This window comes from Adiantum capillus-veneris, chromosome 3 (genome assembly GCF_014529385.1).
Source record: "Adiantum capillus-veneris isolate H3 chromosome 3, ASM1452938v2, whole genome shotgun sequence".
Lineage (NCBI taxonomy): Eukaryota > Viridiplantae > Streptophyta > Polypodiopsida > Polypodiales > Pteridaceae > Adiantum > Adiantum capillus-veneris.
In genome coordinates, this window is record NC_140933.1 from 147,289,299 (window position 1) to 147,308,693 (window position 19,395).

A 19,395-nucleotide genomic window follows, 5' to 3' on the forward strand; every position below is an offset into this window, starting at 1 on the left:
TTCGCTATGCATTCGGGTAGCTTGACTTACCCACCATATGAACCTTCAACAAGTCGTAACAGAAGCAAACCACAGAGAGATACATCATCTCGACTGACAAGAGAACACAGAGACGAATATTTCAAAGCGGAAAAGTGTTATAAATGTGGAGAACAAGGACATATCTCTGCACGGTGCCCCAAAAAGGCACAAGAATGAGAATGACTAACAAATAGAACGGGGCGAGGAGATACTCATTCCAGAACAGATATTAGATAGAAAATTATGGATGAACTAGCAATATTTTGCTTTGTGAATTTATGAATGAAACATGACTTTTTGAAGATGATTTTGATTTAAGTATGAAACTAATGTTCTATGGAATATCTTGCTATTTGTGAACAGATAACACGATTAAGAATGAGATGATGATGATTTTGGAGTAGTGACAACTCCCAAATAGCCAATTTAGTGGCTTTGGATTTGTTGAAGTCTTATATTCCGGATCAGAAGACTCAAGGGCAACACAGTTTATTCTTCAACGCGGAAGGCACCATTTGAGGTAATTGAGAATAACTAAGAAAGATACATTGGATGACTACTGCCAAAGGTTTTGGGATACTTATTTACCAGAGAGACCAGATTGAGCAGTTTTGTTACGGTTTGCCAACAGAGATTTGAGACTATTGTCAGAACAAGAAGTCTGACTCCATTCAGAGACTTATGGCACATGCTAAGCAACGATTTGGAATGCATGCCGGCTCATTGACTTATCTTACGGACAAGATAGTATCCACCTCAACAAGGCAAGAGTCCTCTAGATTGAAGAGAATAAATCAGGAGAATCGGATGACAACTCATCACAGGATTCTGGAGATTAGATGGCAGCACATCCGAAGGTTCCGACGAACTAAGGGAACCAGATGCAAGTTCGTCAGAGGATTCCGGAGAAGAAAAGGGATCATATGATACTGCATCTCAAAGTTTCGATGATTGAGACTGACATGCCAATGGACAGGGGAAGCTAGCGAAGCTACCCATAGATCACAGGGCACAAGGAAGAAACGAAAAGGGAATCAACTGGTAGATCAAAGAATTTCCCAGACCCAAGATAAGATTTTTGAGCAGATCGGTGCGTGGATACTACTTTTGCCAAGGTGCACGAGGTTCTTGAGAATCTCAAGCACGGCATAAGAAGGCAGCCGACAAGAATCAACGCGACTTGCAGCTGAAGGAAGATGATTGGGTGCTCTTACGGTTTCAGAAGGCATCACTAAGGAAACGAAACGGAAAGGAGCCACTTTTTCCAAAGCTAAGAATGCGATACTATGGCCCTTTCCAGATTCAAGAGAAGATAAATGATGTATACTTCATACTAAAGTTGCCTGATACTTGGAAGATTCACGATGCTTTTCATGTGAGTCTCTTATGACAAAGGAGCAAAGTGATTCCCTCTTGTGCAGTCCCGTCTGCACCAGATTCAACCCCGTTGATCCACAGGATCTCTCGGAAATAGTCGACGTTAGACCAAAAGCCTGAAGGTAAAGTTCCAATATCCGTGGAGTATCTGCTAGGTCCTCCTCATCCATCCACTTCACATCCACTGCCAGATAGTTCTTGAATTTCACTAAGAACCACCGTTGTAAGGTGCAGCAGAAGTGAATGTTGAACTTTGCTCAAGATAAGTGCTCCGAACTGTGCTCAAGGTTCCTTTTACTGAGGGAAGGGAGAGCCTTCCGTCCTTTCAGTGAGAAAGTGCAAGTGATCACAAACAAAGTGGATAAACATTGTGAATGAAGGTGCTGAGACTGAGAGATAGAAAGAGAAGAATACGACATCAGGCAAGTTGTCAAACCCTCCTCCAAGGGCCCCTCTCTCGATGGCGAGAGAGGTCTATGCTATAGATTGCACAAATCTAGTACAAGATGTTGATGCAAATCTAAGTGATGCTATGTCGAGGTCGATGATGCTAAGGTTGAAAACTGAATGCTATGAGTCGGTTCCTACCGCACCAAGTTGGACTATCCCATGAACTTGATGCCTTGCTGAAAACGTTGTCTTGTTGTCTACAAAAACGTTATCTCTGCTGGTCCAAAAACGCTATCTCTGTTGCTCCAAAAACGCTAGACATGCTGGTTCAAAAACGCTGGTCATGCTGGTTAAAAACGCTGAAGTGCTGGCCTTTAATGCTGCAGAAGATGGTTGAAATCGCTGATCTATGGGGCTAAATTCACTGCGGCAGCAAGGCTAAAAAACGTTGAGGTTCTTTGGTCTTGGTTCTTGTTTGAGAAGGTTCTCCAGAGGGCCTGCTGCACTGGGTGCTTGTGCTCTCCTTCCTGCTTCTCCCAGAAATGCTAGTGCTAGGGTTTCCTTATATATTAACTTAGGCAATTTGCCCTAACCAGTTTCCCAACAAAAGTCACCTAATAAATAAGTGAAAAATGTCAAAAATAGGAAAAATAGATTTAATGCACTAGAAAATGATCCTGATGGAATCTGATGGAAATCTGATGATCATGCTGTGTGCAACCAGAGGATATGCATCTACTCTAAGTCTCTGGACATGCACGGTCTGCGAACAGACTCACAAAAGTGCCAGATCACTTCCTATTCTAGACTGACTTGATTGAACTGAACCCTGGTCATGTTGTAGCTTGTCCACGGACACATAGGGTTGGATGTGTCACGTGACAACCTTTCCTTTCCTTGTGAGCCAGTATCTGTTCCGGAACGAGTATCTCCTCGCTCTCTTCCACTTCAGGTTGCTCCTCAGGCTCCCTGTCGACTGACACCTCACCCTTGAAAGGTTTCAGGTTACCCATATGAAATAAATTCACTGATCTTCCTTAGAATTTTAGGCACACAGATGGGCTGACAGTATTCTGCTTGATACCTTTATGAGAGAAGTACTTCAACGTGGGAATTCCCAAAATGAATCTGATTTACTTGTGCTCTTTTATGTGAGTCGTGTCTGAGTGCGTGTTTGAAAGATGAAATGACTAAAACATTTCAATCTTGAGATTCCATATGACATGGACATGAATGCAATAAGAATTAGTCAATCCGGACATCAGTGAGAACTGGGATAGATCTAGATGCAATTGCTAAACACGTTGCCGATAGCTCATGGTCCAATATCTCGATGGACTTTATGTGGTTTGATTTGAATGTTCAGAAACTGTCATCTTTGTGCAAGTGTTGGATTTGTGTCATCCAGTGCATCGGTACTTAGAGTCAGAGTCTACTCAACTTGTTTCTGAATTATGTTTAATTTTGCAAAATTGCTCATGAAAATAATCCCTTGTTTGTATAAGCAAATATGTTTACATGAGAAGAACAAAGCTTAATACCAAAACTCTAGGAGATGAGTCCTCTCCATTCTGGTAGCAAGATCCTGTTCATCCATAATTTTTTGTAAGGCGAGTGGGGTCCTTTGCTTCATCAATTGTACCCTGACACAATTGTTGCCTTTCATCAGCCCTCTGGGCCATAAGCACTTCTCAGCAAAAAATTCAGCATTTTCAAGAGTCTTAGGAGCTAGGGAGAAACAAAGCGTAAAAAGAGATGAAGAAGAGAAAAGATGCCGGCTCTCATGATGGCTCATCATGCTTTTTCTTTTTCATTAGCGAATTTTACCTTCAAGTCATTAGTGAGCTCATGATCACTATCATGTTATGATGCTTCTTGCAGCTCTCTTACTCTCAGCTGCTGCCTCCTGTTTTTTCCTATCCTTGTTTCTATCTTCTCTACTTCTACTTCTCTTTTTTATCTCTCCCTTTGCCACGATCACAGTCCTTGGTCTTCTTCTCTTCATAAGGTCCTCTGTTTATATCTTCTCCAAACTCCTTGACCACAATCCCTCCCATTTGAGATCGTAATTCGCTTTTCTTCCTTGTGCAGGACCAAGCTTGCATTAGTCACAATCTACTTTGCTGGTAAAACCTCACACTCGTTGTTTAAGGCAGTACAAATCCCAGAAAATTGTGATTTTCAATGGTTGGTGATTATAGAAAATCAGTCCAAAGGCCAGATTTGTTCTCAAAACTCAAATTGCTACTTTGAATCAACAATAAATCCTCTCAAAAGCATGCAGAGATCAGATCTAGCACTCAAATTCTAACTCCTAACAAATTGACACTTTCATCCCAACATCCTTTCACAAGAATAAGAATATAAATTGCTCATGAACATAATCCCTTGTTTGTATAAACAAATATGTTTACATGAGAAGAACAAAGCTTAATACCAAAACTCTAGGAGATGAGTCCTCTCCATTGTGGCAGCAAGATCCTGTTCATCCGTCTTGCTTGTGTTCTAATTTTTTGTAAGACGAGTGGGGTCCTTTGCTTCATCATTTGTACCCTGGCACGATTGCTGCCTTTCATCAATGGCGTTGCCACCTCCGGGCCATAAGCACTTCCCAGCGAAGAATTCAGCATTTTCCTTCCAGACCTGGCCATCTGCATAGATTTCTTTCTTCCAAATGGGGACAGAGGACTTGATTTCATTGATGATGAAGTGACAAGCATGGATAGCATCAGCTCTGTGAACAGAAGAGGCAGCAACAAAGACACTCTCCTGACCAATGGGCACAACTCCAACTCGGTGGGCACATGAGACAGCAATGAGAGGCCAGCGAGCACGTGCTGCCAAGCAGATGGAATGCATTTGGCGAATGGCCATGGCTTCATAGGCCTCGTACTCAAGCCGCACCACGTCCCGACCCTGAAAAGAATTTCTGGTGGTGCCAGCAAAGGTCGCAATGGCGCCTGCGCGTGCATCTCTGACTGCATTCACGAGCTTGGTCAAATCCAGTGGCTTGCTGCATATTTCCACCACATCCCTGCCCTCCTCTTCCGTTTCCATGCTCTGACCCCTCGCTCACATGTGCAACGGAAACGTGTACCGGCTGGAAGATATTTTTAAAAATGGAATCATGGGGCGACGCAGCAGGCAGGTTCGGGCGAGGCGACGTGCAGAGGTAGGGCGCCGGGCACGCGAGCAGGGAACGCTCAGGTCGGAGGCAGACTTTTGACTGGCAAGGGGGGCGACTTGATGCGCTCGTAAGTTTTACCTGGAATAGGTGAGGAATCTCACACATCACTATTTAAAAAAAGAAGGGAGTGAATCTTACACAGAATCTGTGGAAGTAAGAATAAACTTGAGAGGCTGCCAGTGCATGTGTGGAACTAGTAGTAGGGGTACCAGCTGAAAAAAAAAAGTGTTCATTACAGAAAGGGTGGAAAAACTAAGGTGTTAATGGAAGGGTGTGTGGTGTAGTTAGCTTTAGAAGTGTCGTGCGTGGCAATATCATGGCAGTCGTCCAGCCAGGCAAGGAGTATGTGGAGCAATTTATCTTTAAAAGGCCGAGCGCAATGCATCTTGTTGAGCGCTACAGTGCTCACGCAACAAGAGAGGAAGGGGAGGTCGAGTTGCAACCCACACAGGAAGAGAGGGAAAGGAGGTCCAGCAAGAGAGGGAGAGGAGGGACCTTGAGAGGTTGTTGAGTGCTGGTGGCGATACATTGACACAGGAGATTTTCATCAGGGAGCTTCAAGATGGGAAGCTCACAAAGGGTCAGGCTGCTGAGGGTGGGGATCCGAAGCTAATGCATTTGGCGCAGAGTGGGGAGTTATTGAGGGAGAGGAGGGGCCTTGAGAGGGATAAGGGGCAGAAGCACATGCGTAAGGGATGTAAAAAGAATCTAGGAACTAATGTATTTTATTTAAAGAGTGAGTGAGTGAACTAATCTAGTATGTGACCCGTGCATTACTGTGGTCAAGAAAAAGTATGGTCCATTTTTGGTAAACCCTTTCTCCCCTAAGTTGACAACATCTTCAATTATTTTCTATGTATCTAATTCAAGGTGATGACAAATGCTTCATAACAAAATTAAGATTACAAATAATCAAAAGTGGTAATAATTATTGTCATCCTTTATTGTATTGCCTTGCATCGTTTAGTCATTGGTAATATAACATCATGTTTGCATGACAATGGAAAGTGCATAGAGAATTGAATCAACATGACAACTATAGTATGCATTGGTGGGGACCCAAAGAGTGCAATATTAATGCCATTGAAACTCTTATTTGTAACAATACTTTAGCTATGAATACCTTTAGCCATTGAAACTCTTATTTGTAACAATACTTTAGCTATGAATACCTTTGGATGTGTTGTCAACAATATCTTCTTCTCCCATCCAAACATGACAGTGTGTGTTGTCTATGTTCCTATCCATGCCGCATGACAATTCGTAGGACTAGTGAAAAAGTAACATTATCATGGACACAAGCCTCCACAAATGTGAAGGGACTCCTACCAATGACCATGGTCATTCGTTGAGGATGGCAAGATATCACTTAGCAATTATAAAGTGCATTGTATAGCAAATTAGCTAGATAATGTCATGCAACCTTTCGATGTGTACACACATGTGAGGAATGACTTGGAGAGTTAGGAAGACAAAGACACGTTTCCCTTATCCTCATAAACTATTATACCAAGCAACAGAGAAGACACCAATTTCATAATAAGTGCATAAGTTTCCATATTGAAACATTGTGTTGCAAGCATAAAATAATCTCAATGCATTACAATATCAGCTATAGTGCACCCAAAGGAGGAAGATATAGAGCAAACAAATTCAAGGCTCATAAGATAGATCCTATCACCCAAGTGTGGTAAATTGGCTTTGTTAAATTCTTCCCCCAATGTTGTAGACTCGCTCTCCCAATTCCCTCTCCAAACATGGTAGATTGGTTCTCCCAATTCACACTTAAATAGTAGGAGTTCAAAACTCATTGAAAAGTCTCTCAACATTGTCCTTATAGCTTTCAAAAATTCCCCTCTCATGGGTTCTCCCAATGGCACAAGGCAAACGCATACTAAGAAAATGACTCGTGAAGGACTTGCTAAATTCAAGTGAAACTTGCAAATGAACAAACACCTTCAATTACTTAATTACAGGCATAAAGAAAGAGTGGGAGTTGGCCAAAGTTATTTGAAGCAATATCACTTATCTTTATGTATAACAAATGCATTTGTCAAGATCTTCATGACATTTTAGAATGCACACTTCAAGAAAAGCATAAAATTGTAGAAGCATTTTAGATACGCTTCCAAACATAGCAATGTGAGGTTAACATGAGGAGCTATACCAAAACAGAAGCTTCAATTCCTCTCCATAAGATCGATCACCATACATCAAGGTTGGCCATTCAATGCTTTGATGCAAAGAGGTCTCGATGGCCTAAAACTTACTGTTAGGGTGAGCCCAACTTGTGGCACCATGTGGCAAAGCCCTTTGGCCACCTAGGAAGAGATAAATGATTGACACAGTCCAATAGCAAGAGGATGCAACCTCTCTAGCCAATAATTGTAAAGCACGAAGCCTATTTAAGAGTCTATTTTTTAATGAAGCATTGCACTTTGAGTCCTATCATTGTGTCTATACTCTCTCTCTCTCTCTCTCTCTCTCTCTCTCTCTCTCTCTCTCTCTCTCTCTCTCTCTCTCTCTCTCTCTCTCTCTCTCTCTGTGCACTCTTGCTTTTGGCATAACCTAACCCTAATCACCATCTCTCGAACCCTAATCCTAACACCATGGTAAGCATGCTTAGTAATATTGTGTGTGTGTGTGTTAATTTATTACTTTTATTGTGCTCATTTTTTACTTTTATTGCTTTTGGCATAACCTAACCCTAATCACCATCTCTCTAACCCTAATCCTAACACCATGGTAAGCGTGCTTAGTAATATTGTGTGTGTGTGTTCATTTTTTACTTTTATTGTGCTCATTTTTAGCCTACTCCATCACATCATAACTCTCATTGAAGCCACCATTGGCTAGTGTATCTTGTATGTATGCAATAAATTTCGCAACAAGAGCTTTCTATAGAGCCCTAGATCATTAAAATTAGTGTACATTGGCATCTTCAATTAGCTTTGCAATGCCATTGCTTAATTTTTTTATTTTTGCAGACCTGCAGGTGAAGAATTTTGTGTGTGTGTGTGTGTGTGTGTGTGTGTGTGTGAAACTTTGAGCATTCAATGCTCAAAGCTCTTTTAAGGACTACAAGTCGAATTTTCTTTCTTTAAAAGGGCCCACGTGGGAAGGCCCCCCTCTAAAGTCAAGGTCACTCCTCTCTAAATTGGGCGCCCGTCCAAGCTGGACTTCAAAGAGGCGGTGAAGTAGATTTCACACTTTTTTGGGGCCATGAACGGATTTTGATTGGTCGATCACGTGCCTACATCCGGTCCAACCGCCCTTTGTCTTATTGCAATCGTCCGCATGAGCACCAACCTTGCTCTCGTTTGACCAATCTACGAACCTCAACCCTGGCGGTAAAGTACCCTCCATACAGTTTTTGGGTCCATTGGGCTTTGATCCTACATGCCTCACCCCAAAAGGACGCCGCATCCTTCCCTAAGAGCAGCTTCTCATAGGCTACACATCGAGCATCTGTTGCTCTAAAGAGCTTGTTCCTGCAGCTTGCTCCAAGGGCTTTACCTTTGCATGAGCCCCATTTCCCATGAGCTAGGCCCAATGGCACTTCACACCACCCTCCAAAGCCTCTTTCCACAAGCTAAAGCTCCTTCAAGGCCGCTAGCCGCAAGAACATCTTGACAGCAATGAATGAAGATGAAGCAAACAACAACGACAAAAACAACAAGCAATCTGTTGGAGATTTGTGTGGGGGACAAATTTATCCAAACTACAAACAAGAATAACCATGTAAATCTGTGTGCACTCAGTTGTGTGTCACCCTCGTTTGTGATAAGGGAAGCTTTGTGTGTCTACCCTTGTGTTTGGGAGACTTGTGTGCTTACCCTTTTGTGCCTAGGGAGGCTTGTTAAGGTCCGAGGTTTGTTGCACTGCAAGACCTACACCCTGATGTGTGAGGAGAAGTTTGTGTGCCTACACCCATTGTGATAGGGGAGGAAAATTAAGTAACTTCATCCTCGTTTGTGTTTGAGGGGAGACAGTTTGTGTGAGTGCAATACCTTTTGTGTTATGTGCAAGAATACCCTTATCTGTGTGAAATTTGTGTGTCAGCCATGTGAACCAAAATACATAAAGTCTTTGTAAAACCCCAAGTTTGGTTTAAGGGGGCGATTGTTAGGGTACGCCGAACTTGTGGCACCATGTGGGAAATGAAGGAGTACGAGCGAAAGTGCGACGCGAGAGAAATTGCGAGAAGAAGAGCACGACGATATGGTGAACTCGCTCTACTGTAATGTGTAGAGCATAGTGAGTTCTTATTAGGTTTTTACAAAAGAATATGTGTACATACCTGGCGGCCCGCCCACTTACTTGGGCGACCACATTGGGCTTTATACCCCAACAACCTCCCACTTAAAGTCCAATGTGGTACTTTAAGTGTGAGAGAAGCTACTATACAAGCTAATATACAAGAGATGTAGAGAAGTGATGTACTACCCTACACCTAACTGCTTGCGAAAATGCGCAAAGCTCTCTGAGGGAAGTCCTTTTGTAAGTAGATCAGCAGGATTTTCTGTGGTGTGAACTTTGACAAGCTGAAGTTGCTTATCCTCGAGCATTTCCCTGATGAAATGATACTTCACATCCACATGCTTTGTCTTTGAGTGATAAACTGGATTGCGAGCCAATTGTATAGCACTTTGACTATCACAATATAACACAGGCATCTCTTCTTTGATTCCCAAATCTGTTACTAGTCGATTAAGCCAAATTGATTCTTTGCATGCCTCTCATGCTGCAACATATTCAGCCTCTGTAGTAGACTGAGTAACACAATCTTGTAATCTAGAACGCCATGATATTGCTCCACCAGCCAATGTAAAGACATACCCTGACGTAGACCTTCGGTTGTCTAAGTCACTTGCATAATCTGAGTCTGTAAAACCCTTTACACTTAGCTCCTGACTCCCATAGCATATACGCATACTCTTTGTAGCTTTCAGGTATCTCAATATTCCTTTCACTGCCTCCCAATGTTTCTTGCCTGGGTTTGACATGTATCGACTTACTACTCCCACTGCAAATGCAATGTCTGGGCGAGTAGCAATCATTGCATACATCAAACTACCCACTGCAGACGCATATGGAATCTTATCCATTTCAGCCTTTTCTTCCTTAGACACAAGACAATCTTGTTTGCTAAGTTTCACATATGGTGGCAATGGAACACTCAGTGCCTTTCCCTTCTCCATATTGAAACGTTGCAAAACCTTGTCAATATACTCTGTTTGAGATAACCAAATCAACTTCTTTGATCTGTCTCTCTCAATGCGCATACCAAGTATATGACTTGCCTCACCCATGTCTTTCATGTCAAACGATTTTGCCATCTTTGACTTTAAAGCTGAAATTTCTTCCAAGTGCTTGCCAGCAATCAACATGTCATCCACATACAAAATAAGGATCAGCCAACTACCATCCTTAGCCTTCTTTGTATATAGACAGTGATCGAACTCACTACGTTTGTAGCCTTGAGAAAGCATAAACTTGTGGAATTTATGGTACCATGGCCTCGGTGATTGTTTTAAGCCATAAAGACTCTTTAACAACTGGCATACCCAATCTTCCTTGCCTTTCTCAACAAACCCTTCTGGCTGCTGCATGTAAATTTCCACATCTAAATCACCATGCAAGAACGCTGTCTTGACATCCATTTGGTGCAACACCAAATCTAATATGGCAACCAATGCAAGAAAGCATCTCAATGTAGTCATCTTGACCACCGGAGAGAAAACTTCCTCAAAGTCAATGCCTTGTTCTTGCTTAAAGCCCTTGGCAACAAGCCTTGCTTTGTACTTTGGCTGACTATCATGAGCGGTGATCTTATACCTGTAAACCCATTTACAAGGTAGAGCCTTTTTGCCGTGTGGTAATTTAACTAGCTTCCATGTCTTGTTTTTATGTAGAGCTGTCATCTCTGACTGCATGGCCAATTGCCAATTCTCGGAGTCCTTCATTTGCACTGCTTCCTTGTAACATGAAGGCTCATTGCAATCAGTCAACATGACATAGTTCATAGATGGAACAAACCTATCAGGAGGTCGTGTGATACGTCCAGATCTACGCACAATAGGTGGCTCAGGCTCAGCCACAACCTGTGGTTCCACTCTATCCTGTCCTTGCTCCTCTTGAGCCCTGGCATTTTGTCTTGCACGTGCAGGTCCATCTTCTTGGAAGACAACTCTTCTAATCTCCTCAACCCTCTCTGGTTTAGAATGATATTTGGATTCAGTAAAGTGAACATCATTGCTGCGGACAACCTTTCTGGATCCGGGATCCCAAAGTCTGTACCCCATCTCACCAGAATTACCATAGCCTAGAAAGATGCACTTTCTACTCTTTGGCTCAAGTTTGTTCCTAAATTCCTTTGGAACGTGAGTATATGCCTCACAGCCAAAGACTTTGAGATGCTTGTATGAGGGCATTTTGCCTGACCATACCATCTCTGGCACTGAATCCTTCTACAAAACCTTGCTAGGAGATCTATTTACAAGATGAACAACTGTTGATACAGCTTCAGCCCAAAACCCATTTGGCAGCTGTGCATTAGACAACATACTTCTGACCTTCTCTTGTATGGTCCTATTCATCCTCTCAGCAACACCATTTTGAGGAGGATTGTAAGGAGCAGTAAGTTCACGTTTTATACCTTTTGACTCACAAAAGTCCTGAAAGGCCTTTGAAACATACTCTCCACCATTGTCAGTGCGTAAGCATTTAAGCTTCTTGCCACTCTGATTCTCCACAAGTGTCACAAACGTTTTGAAAACACTAAACACTTCATCCTTGTGCTTGAGAAACTAAACCCATACTTTCCTCGAGTAATCATCTATAAATGTCATAAAGTAAGAAGCTCCCCCTAGAGATAGGTTAGGCATAGGTCCACACAAATCACTATGAACAAGTGCCAACTGTGTATCTCTTCTACTGCTTCTATGCTTATGTGGCTGCTGTGTTTGCTTACCATACAGACAATGTTCACAGAATTCAAAATCATTAAATGAAAAGCCAGGCAAATAACCAGAACGAGACAAGATTTCCATTCCCTTCTTGGACATATGTCCTAACCGGCTATGCCACAAAGAAACGTTCGGCTGCTCGGTTACATTGATTACATTTTTAGAGACATTTAATACATAAATCATGTAAAGTCCTCCAGACTTTACTCCATGTGCTACTGTCATAGAACCCTTGGATATCTTCCACATGTTCTGTCCAAAAGTGGTGACGTAGCCAGCATCATCAAGTAAACCTGTGCTGATCAAGCTCTTTGTAATTGCAGGAACATGTCTCACATTCTTCAGCGTGAAAGAAGAGCCATTCTGAAACTTCAATTGAACATTTCCAACACCTAAGATCTCACATGTTTGCCCATTGCCTAGCCGAACATGATCTTTAGTGGTCACATAAGAAGTAAACCACTCCTTGTTTGGAGACACATGAAGTGATGCCCCTGAGTCTATAATCCAGTCACTCAGTGCATTTCCATCAGATCTGTAAGAAGAGCTGAGTCCATTGTATTCTTCAAGAAGTAGATGTCTCCTGACACTAGACTGTCATCCTCTGCAACAGTGTTTGTCACATTTATTTCTTGAATCTTCACTGAGGATTTGTTCTTCTCACCATGGTCTTCAGCTTTCTCTTTCCCTTTTTCTGCTTTCCATTCTCTGCAGTCTCTTTTCATGTGACCCTTCTTGCCACAATGGTAGCATTCTATGTCACTCTTGCCTTTAGCACTGCGGGACTTGCTACGAGACTGATTCCTCTTTCCACCTTTGTACTTTTCTTTGGTCCTTCCCCTGACAACTAAGGCTGTTCCTTTGCCTTTGTCCATTGTCTTTCTATTGGTTTCTTCAGTAAGCAGACTTCCTTCTACACCTGCTATGTTCAAACCATCTGGAGGTGCAGAATTACTCAAAGCTGTGCGAAAAGTGTTCCAACTTTCCGGCAATGTGATCAATAGGAACATAGCTCTAACAGGTTCATCAAACTTGACACCTTGAGCTGACAATTGACTGTAGATGGTGTTGAATTCATTCAGATGATTGGACATAGGTGTCCCTTCTTTCATCTTCAAGTCAACAAGCTTCTTAAGCCAGTATACATGTGAAGCTGCACTCTGCTTCTCATAAAGATCACTCAGCTTTATCCATGCTTGATAAGCCGACATCTCGTCTGCTACATTGAAGTAAACGCTTTCTGCCAAAGTCAGCATAATGGTAGAAAGTGCCAATTCATCCATTTCGCTCCATTCATCTTCGTCCATATCTTTTGGTTTTATCCCCTTGAGCTTTATAGGTTTTATCTGCTTCTTTTGTACCAACACGTGCCAAATCTGCTTCTTCCACAATCAGAAATTGGTTCCATCCAGCTTCTTGATATTGTAAAGAGCAGTGTCCTGTGATCCAGCCATAGCTACACTTCACAGTGGTTTACTTTCCTGGGAAAAATTTGGCAGAGTTTCCCCTGTAAACTGACCTCTAAACCAATATCAACCTGTCAAATGAACCAAGAAAGCTTCAGATTCTACATAAATTTCGGCAGAGTTTCCTTTGTAAAATGGCTCTAGTGTACTAAAAACAGACCAAAAAACAGCTCAAAAAACACTGTCTCTCTGACAATGTAAGCTGCGGGTAAACCTGTCCTGCACATGTACTGTCTCTCACTGTCATGTCACTGTCCTGTAAGCATAGACTGCGACAATGCCTCAACGGCAGTAAAGCAAAGATGCAATCCCAACTGTCTAACTCACAGTCAATACATCCTAGCTGCCTATCTAAGGGTGCTCGAGGGATCGCTCCAAGACCTGTATCACCGAAAGGATCTCAACATTCGAGAATCCCCCAGCTCAATAAAACCTCACTCGATCCTCAACAAAGGCTGCAGTAAATCTGACAGTACATAGACTTCCCACAAAGTCATACATCCACAAATTTCCCACTGTATGCTGTAACCGCTGCGGCGGTTGTTTGCTGCGTGACTCACAGCCAGCAAACCCTCAACAGACATACATCATCTCTGACAATACATCCCATGTGGAAGTACCTGCAATGTTAGGATGAAATCTGGAATATCAAGCAACAAACACAAGCTACCTGATGAACTAGTGGATGTCGCCTACAGTCTGTGTGTAGATGCGCCCGTGTCGTATGTGACACGCCTCCAAGAACTGTGAGCTGTCCTTCGATGTGTAGACAACCACAAATCAACACTCTGGGAGTGTCGATATCCTCAACACCTGCAGTCGTAGGCCGAAAACCCCAAATTTGCAGAGTCGGATATGCACCCGTCGAGACCACGTAGTCGAAAATGGTCTGCGTAGACCTTTGTCGAAGCCGAACGGTGGCCGAGATGACCTCAGAATGAAATTCTGACAACACCATGCCCTCCGGGCTTACCCACGAGATTTGGGGCCGTGTCTTCGCCTGTCGAATTTCACTCCAATCTGAGTTGGTGACTCTAGCCTCCTGCAATGTTGCCCCGAGCCTCAATCTGAGCTCTGATACCAGTTGAAGGAGTACAAGTGGAAGTGCGACGCGAGAGAGAGTGCGAGAAGAAGAGCACGACGATATGGTGAACTCGCTCTATTGTAATGTGTAGAGCATAGTGAGTTCTTATTAGGTTTTTAAAAAAGAATATGTGTACATACCTGGCGGCCCGCCCACTTACCTGGGGGACCACATCGGGCTTTATACCCCAACAGGAAAGCCCTCTAGCCACCTATGAAGAGATAAATGATGACATGGTCCAATAGCAAGTGGATTCAACCTCTCTACCCAATGATTGTAAAGCACAAAGCATATTTAAGAGGCTATTTTCTAATGAAGCATTGCACTTTGAGTCCTATCATTGTGTCAATACACTCTGTCTCTCTCTATCTATCTATATCTATATATATATATATATATATATATGCTCTTGCTTTTGGCAGAACTGAACCCTATTCACCCTTCAACCATGGTTAAGATAAGGCTTCACCCTCCGTAGCTTAATCCTAATCATTGGTGATTAGGGAGTACGCTTCCGCATTGACTAACCTATCACTTACCAAAAACCCCTACTCTTATGAGTACCACATTCTTGTGGGAGTAGAAGAAAATGTGAGGTGTTTTGGGGTTATGTTAGCAAAAATCACCTCTCCAATCTGGGTATACACTTCCATGAATGTATGGGAGAAGAATTGAAGTGGTTGTTCTTCCAAAAGGGTAGAAGGAAAGATGTCTACAACAACAAGCATTAGTAAAAACATGGTAGATAAACAAAGTGCACCTTTGAAAGCCTAAGACTGATACTTTCAAATTTGAGCAAGAACCTTACGTAGGCTAGAAGGGGTGCATACACGAATCTTGACAAGATTATATACATGTTGCACAATGGCCATCCATACCCTTCTTCTTTTTCTTGAAATTGAGAAGCTTCCTCTTCCAAATGGCAATCCAAGATGCCACAACATTGCACTCAATGTGGTCCCAATGCAGATGGTTGCATAAACACCTAAGAAAACACCTAAGCACCCTTGTTAAAAGTCCTTGGAAACCAAGAACCCTCATCATCCTTTGTATCATGTGGTAGAAGCTATTCTATTTTATGTTGGGTCTTCTATGAGCGGCGGAACTAAACATCTCTGCTATGAAACTATGTGCAACTAAAACTTTTCTTGTTCACGGATTTGATTTTTAAAATAGTGGTAGGTGGGTCCTTTTCCCTCAAAGGGTCCCTCTCTATCATTATACCCCCCCCACCCCCGTCTTCCCCCCCCCTCTCTCTCTCTAGGGACAAAGACATAAACAAGGGAGCAAAGTAGGGACCCCCCTACCCTTTCCTAGGTAATATGTAATATCACCATCTTCCTCTCGTTATCTAGTTCCTAACCTTCCCTTAATCCAAAGGACTCTTCTAAGATCCAAACATTTCCTAATGTCTTGCACACGGGTTTTCCAATCAAAACCCACAATTGTGGCATCCTCCAACTCCCATGTCCAATCCTTGATTTCTACACACACAGTGACTTCACACAAAGACCAAAAATTAACCTTCTCTATGGTCATAATTTGTTGCCTCTACAATTGCTCTTTGATTGAGCATGTTCTGCAATCCAATTGTCGCAGCGCATGCACCATCTAGTTTCATGAACCCGTGATTACACCCTACCATACACCTACAATAACTACATCTTGAACCTTCATTTGCTTCAACACTCGAGTGTTTTGAAAGATTTTGTACATGAGCCAGCATGCAAGCAAGTAATGTGCAATGCATGGCCATGTCTTGTCCCCTAGGAGATGTGCATGCAAGGGTAGCATGGTTGTGCTTGTGCCAAAAGGTGTAGTATTACCATTCTCACACCCAATGGTCTCCAAGTGAATCATCTTATTCATGGAGTCAATAAATATTTGACCAAGCTCTTTGTTGGTAGAATCTTTACACACCATACCCATCTGCCAGCATCCTAAGCTCAATTGAATTTGATAATTAGTACGATTCAAATTTTTTTGCAATCATTAGAATATGTTCCAAGAGTAATGGATGATTTCTTTCAAATTTTGCAATATCCCATAACAGGATCACACAACCTACAACTACAAGACAATCTTGGTTGAAACCGCAAGCCCAAGCAAGTCATTTCACAACTTCAAGCACCTTTAGTTGTATTCTTGATGAGAAGTTCATTTTAAGCAATCAAACAACACTTCAATAGCCCTTGCATTGTTCAGAAGATCCATAGACTCAACACTAGGTTTCTCACTCTCAACACCCAAATTCATGCCATGACTAGTCTCTTGATCACCACTTGAAAGTGAGGTAACAAGTAGCTCTCCAAATGGTCCTTTATTCTCTAAAGCAAGACTGAGAAGCAATCTACCAGTCTTTCCTTGTACGTTGTAGAAAATAAGCCAGAATCATGGAATAGCTCCTCGGAGGTCTATGATGAGATTCTTTTATGTAATCTCCCTCTATTTACCGATTTCTTTAATACTCAACCTCTACCACATTCATTATTACATCAAATAATTCCATGTACAAGGTCATCATAGAAGATATTATGTCTGTTACCATATACATGTGGTAGTGATGTGTGTGAACACACTAGGACCGCCGGGGCATTTTTTGCCTCTTTAGGAGGTTTTTTCCTTTGTGCATTGTATATATGCCCATCACTCTAGGGCTATCTATCTTTCCATTGCACACTAAGTAACACACTCTCTATTGTGTGCCTTGAGCTTCCTTCGTCTTCTCCAAGCTGTGTGTGTTTCTTTGCAACCCTAATTCCAACAATTGGTATCAGAGCAGGTCACATTCTCCCGGGCTTAGTTGCCAGCTGCTCCAGCACACGCCTGCTCACTTTCTCCGATTTCAGTGAGCTTTGGCAAGTGTTCGCAGGTCAACAAATATTTTGGGCTCATTTCGGCCTCCGTCTCCACTACAGGCAGTACTGCACATGCTATTTCGTCATTTTGTGCAGAATTTCTATCAGTGCCGTTTTTTGCATAACAGGTGCCTTATAGTCTTCTACGGTTTGTGCTCTATAGCACAGGTTGTTCCCGCTCCGTTTCTCCTATTTTCGGGCAGTTTTCACATCAGGTGCAACATTTACCATGGCTGACAACAACAACACAGATGTGTTCAAGATGTTTGCTGCTGAGGACAGGTTGGATGGGGACAACTACCCTATGTGGGCTTATATGATGCAACATGGTCTTGTGTCAAAGGGTGTCTGGAACATTGTGCAAGGCATTGATGTACGTCCTGGTTCTGAGGTTGTAGGCGATGTTGAGGATGTTGCAGGTCTTGCTGCAAGGATTGCATCTTTTAGAGTCGTTTTGCCTACGGCAGAACAAGCTTGTTGGGATGTTAAGGATGCGCAGGCTCATGCATTGATTGCGTTGTCTATGAAGCGCACCATTGTTCCTCACATCCGTTCAGCAAGATCTGCAAAACAGACTTGGGATATTCTACCAGGTCTTTATGCAAGCCGCAATGAGGCTAAAATTGCTTTGCTGCGTAAAGAGCTGGAGTCGAAGATTATGCATGAGGAAGATGATATGGACACTTTCCTTGCTAGTGTCAAGGATATCAATGAGCAGCTTATTTCTGCAGGTGAAGTCATTTCCGACAGTTCACTTGTGCAAACTGTTCTTGATGCCTTACCAGATTCTTACCAGACTTTTGCTAGTACTTGGAGACTTATGACCCAAGGAAATCCAGAAGTTGTCAAGTTTGATGCATTATGCACATTACTGTTGCAAGAGTCACTTTCCAGGAAAAACAGGACTAGACAAGGTGCAGTTGAATAGGCTTTTATTGCTTCTCAATGAAAGGGTGGTAACAGCAATGCAGCCACTTCTTATGGTTCTGCTGCGAGTGGCAAAACTTCTGTTCCTAATGCTTTTGCTGGCAGCACTTCGTCTGGCAATTCTGGTGATAAGGGCAAAAAGAAGATGCGTTGCCATTATTGTAAAGCCAATGATTACTTGATCAAGTCGTGTCCTAAGTTGAAGGCCAAAGAGGCTAAGAAGAAAGAGGGTGGTTCCACTGCAAATGCTGGTTCCACTACAAATGCAGCCATTGTTGAGTCTTCTGTGAAAGGAGACTGTGTTGCTCATGTTGATGCAGAATGGGCTTTTAGCGCAGAGTGCACTTACAATCCTGCTGTCCATGATGCATGCTTGTCAGTTGCTGCAGATTCACATGTGCGGTATTTCGCCAGTGGTGCTACAAAGCACATTACCTCACATCGTGAATTGTTTACCTCTCTCGAGTCTGTCCCTCATGGGAATTCAGTCACTTGTGCCAACAACGCCTCTTATCCAGTTCAGGGAGTTGGAAAGATTGTGCTTACTGCTGCTAATGGCAGTTCTTTCACACTTGTTGATGCACTTTATGTACTTGGGATCAAGAAGAATCTCTTGTCTGTATCCGCACTTGCTAGACTTGACTTGTAGTCAAATTTGTGGATGACAGATGTACAGTTCATGATCTCAGTTTTGGTGATGAAATTGTTGCATCTGGGCTTTTGTGCCGTGGGTTGTATAAGCTCACTTTGTATGACAAGTGTGGACAAAATTTTGCAAATGCTGTTGCAGATTCAAGGGCTATTTCAGATGCAAAACTTTGGCATGCACGTTTTGGTCATCTAAATTTTGCCAGTTCGTTGCGTTTGCAGAAATCTGATATGGTTGCTTCTTTGCCGCCTCTTGAAGCACCTGTCAAACGTGTTTGTGAAGGCTGTATTTTGGGTAAAATGCAGCGTTCTAAGTTTCCAAAGGATGGTTCAGTTAGGGCCACATGCAGGTTGCAGCTTGTGCATAGTGATGTTTGTGGGTCCATGCAAACTCCGTCCTTGGGCAATTACCTGTACTTCGTGACTTTCATTGATGATTACTTCAAGCATGCATGGGTATTTCCACTTA

At 42.6% G+C, this 19,395-nt stretch overlaps 1 protein-coding gene across 3 annotated transcripts in view; it reads right to left on the minus strand.

Annotated features, from left to right (window-relative positions):
* The window catches only part of LOC147461889 (molybdopterin biosynthesis MoaE family protein), a 39,176-nt gene extending 34,128 nt beyond the window's left edge, over nt 1-5,048 (minus strand). The window contains exons 1-2 of one of the 3 annotated variants that reach the window (XR_015187650.1): nt 4,226-5,048; nt 3,330-3,431 (exon numbers count right to left, since the gene is read on the minus strand). Coding sequence is in view for 1 of the 3 variants with exons in the window: in XM_086509352.1 (XP_086365478.1) it covers nt 4,294-4,845 (552 nt within the window). In the remaining 2 variants the exon portion in view is untranslated. Of the gene's footprint in view, nt 1-3,329; nt 3,432-4,133 lie in introns of those variants that run through there. The other 2 variants (XR_015187649.1, XM_086509352.1) reach the window with 2 other exon arrangements.
* Nucleotides 5,049-19,395: the final 14,347 nt, after the last annotated feature.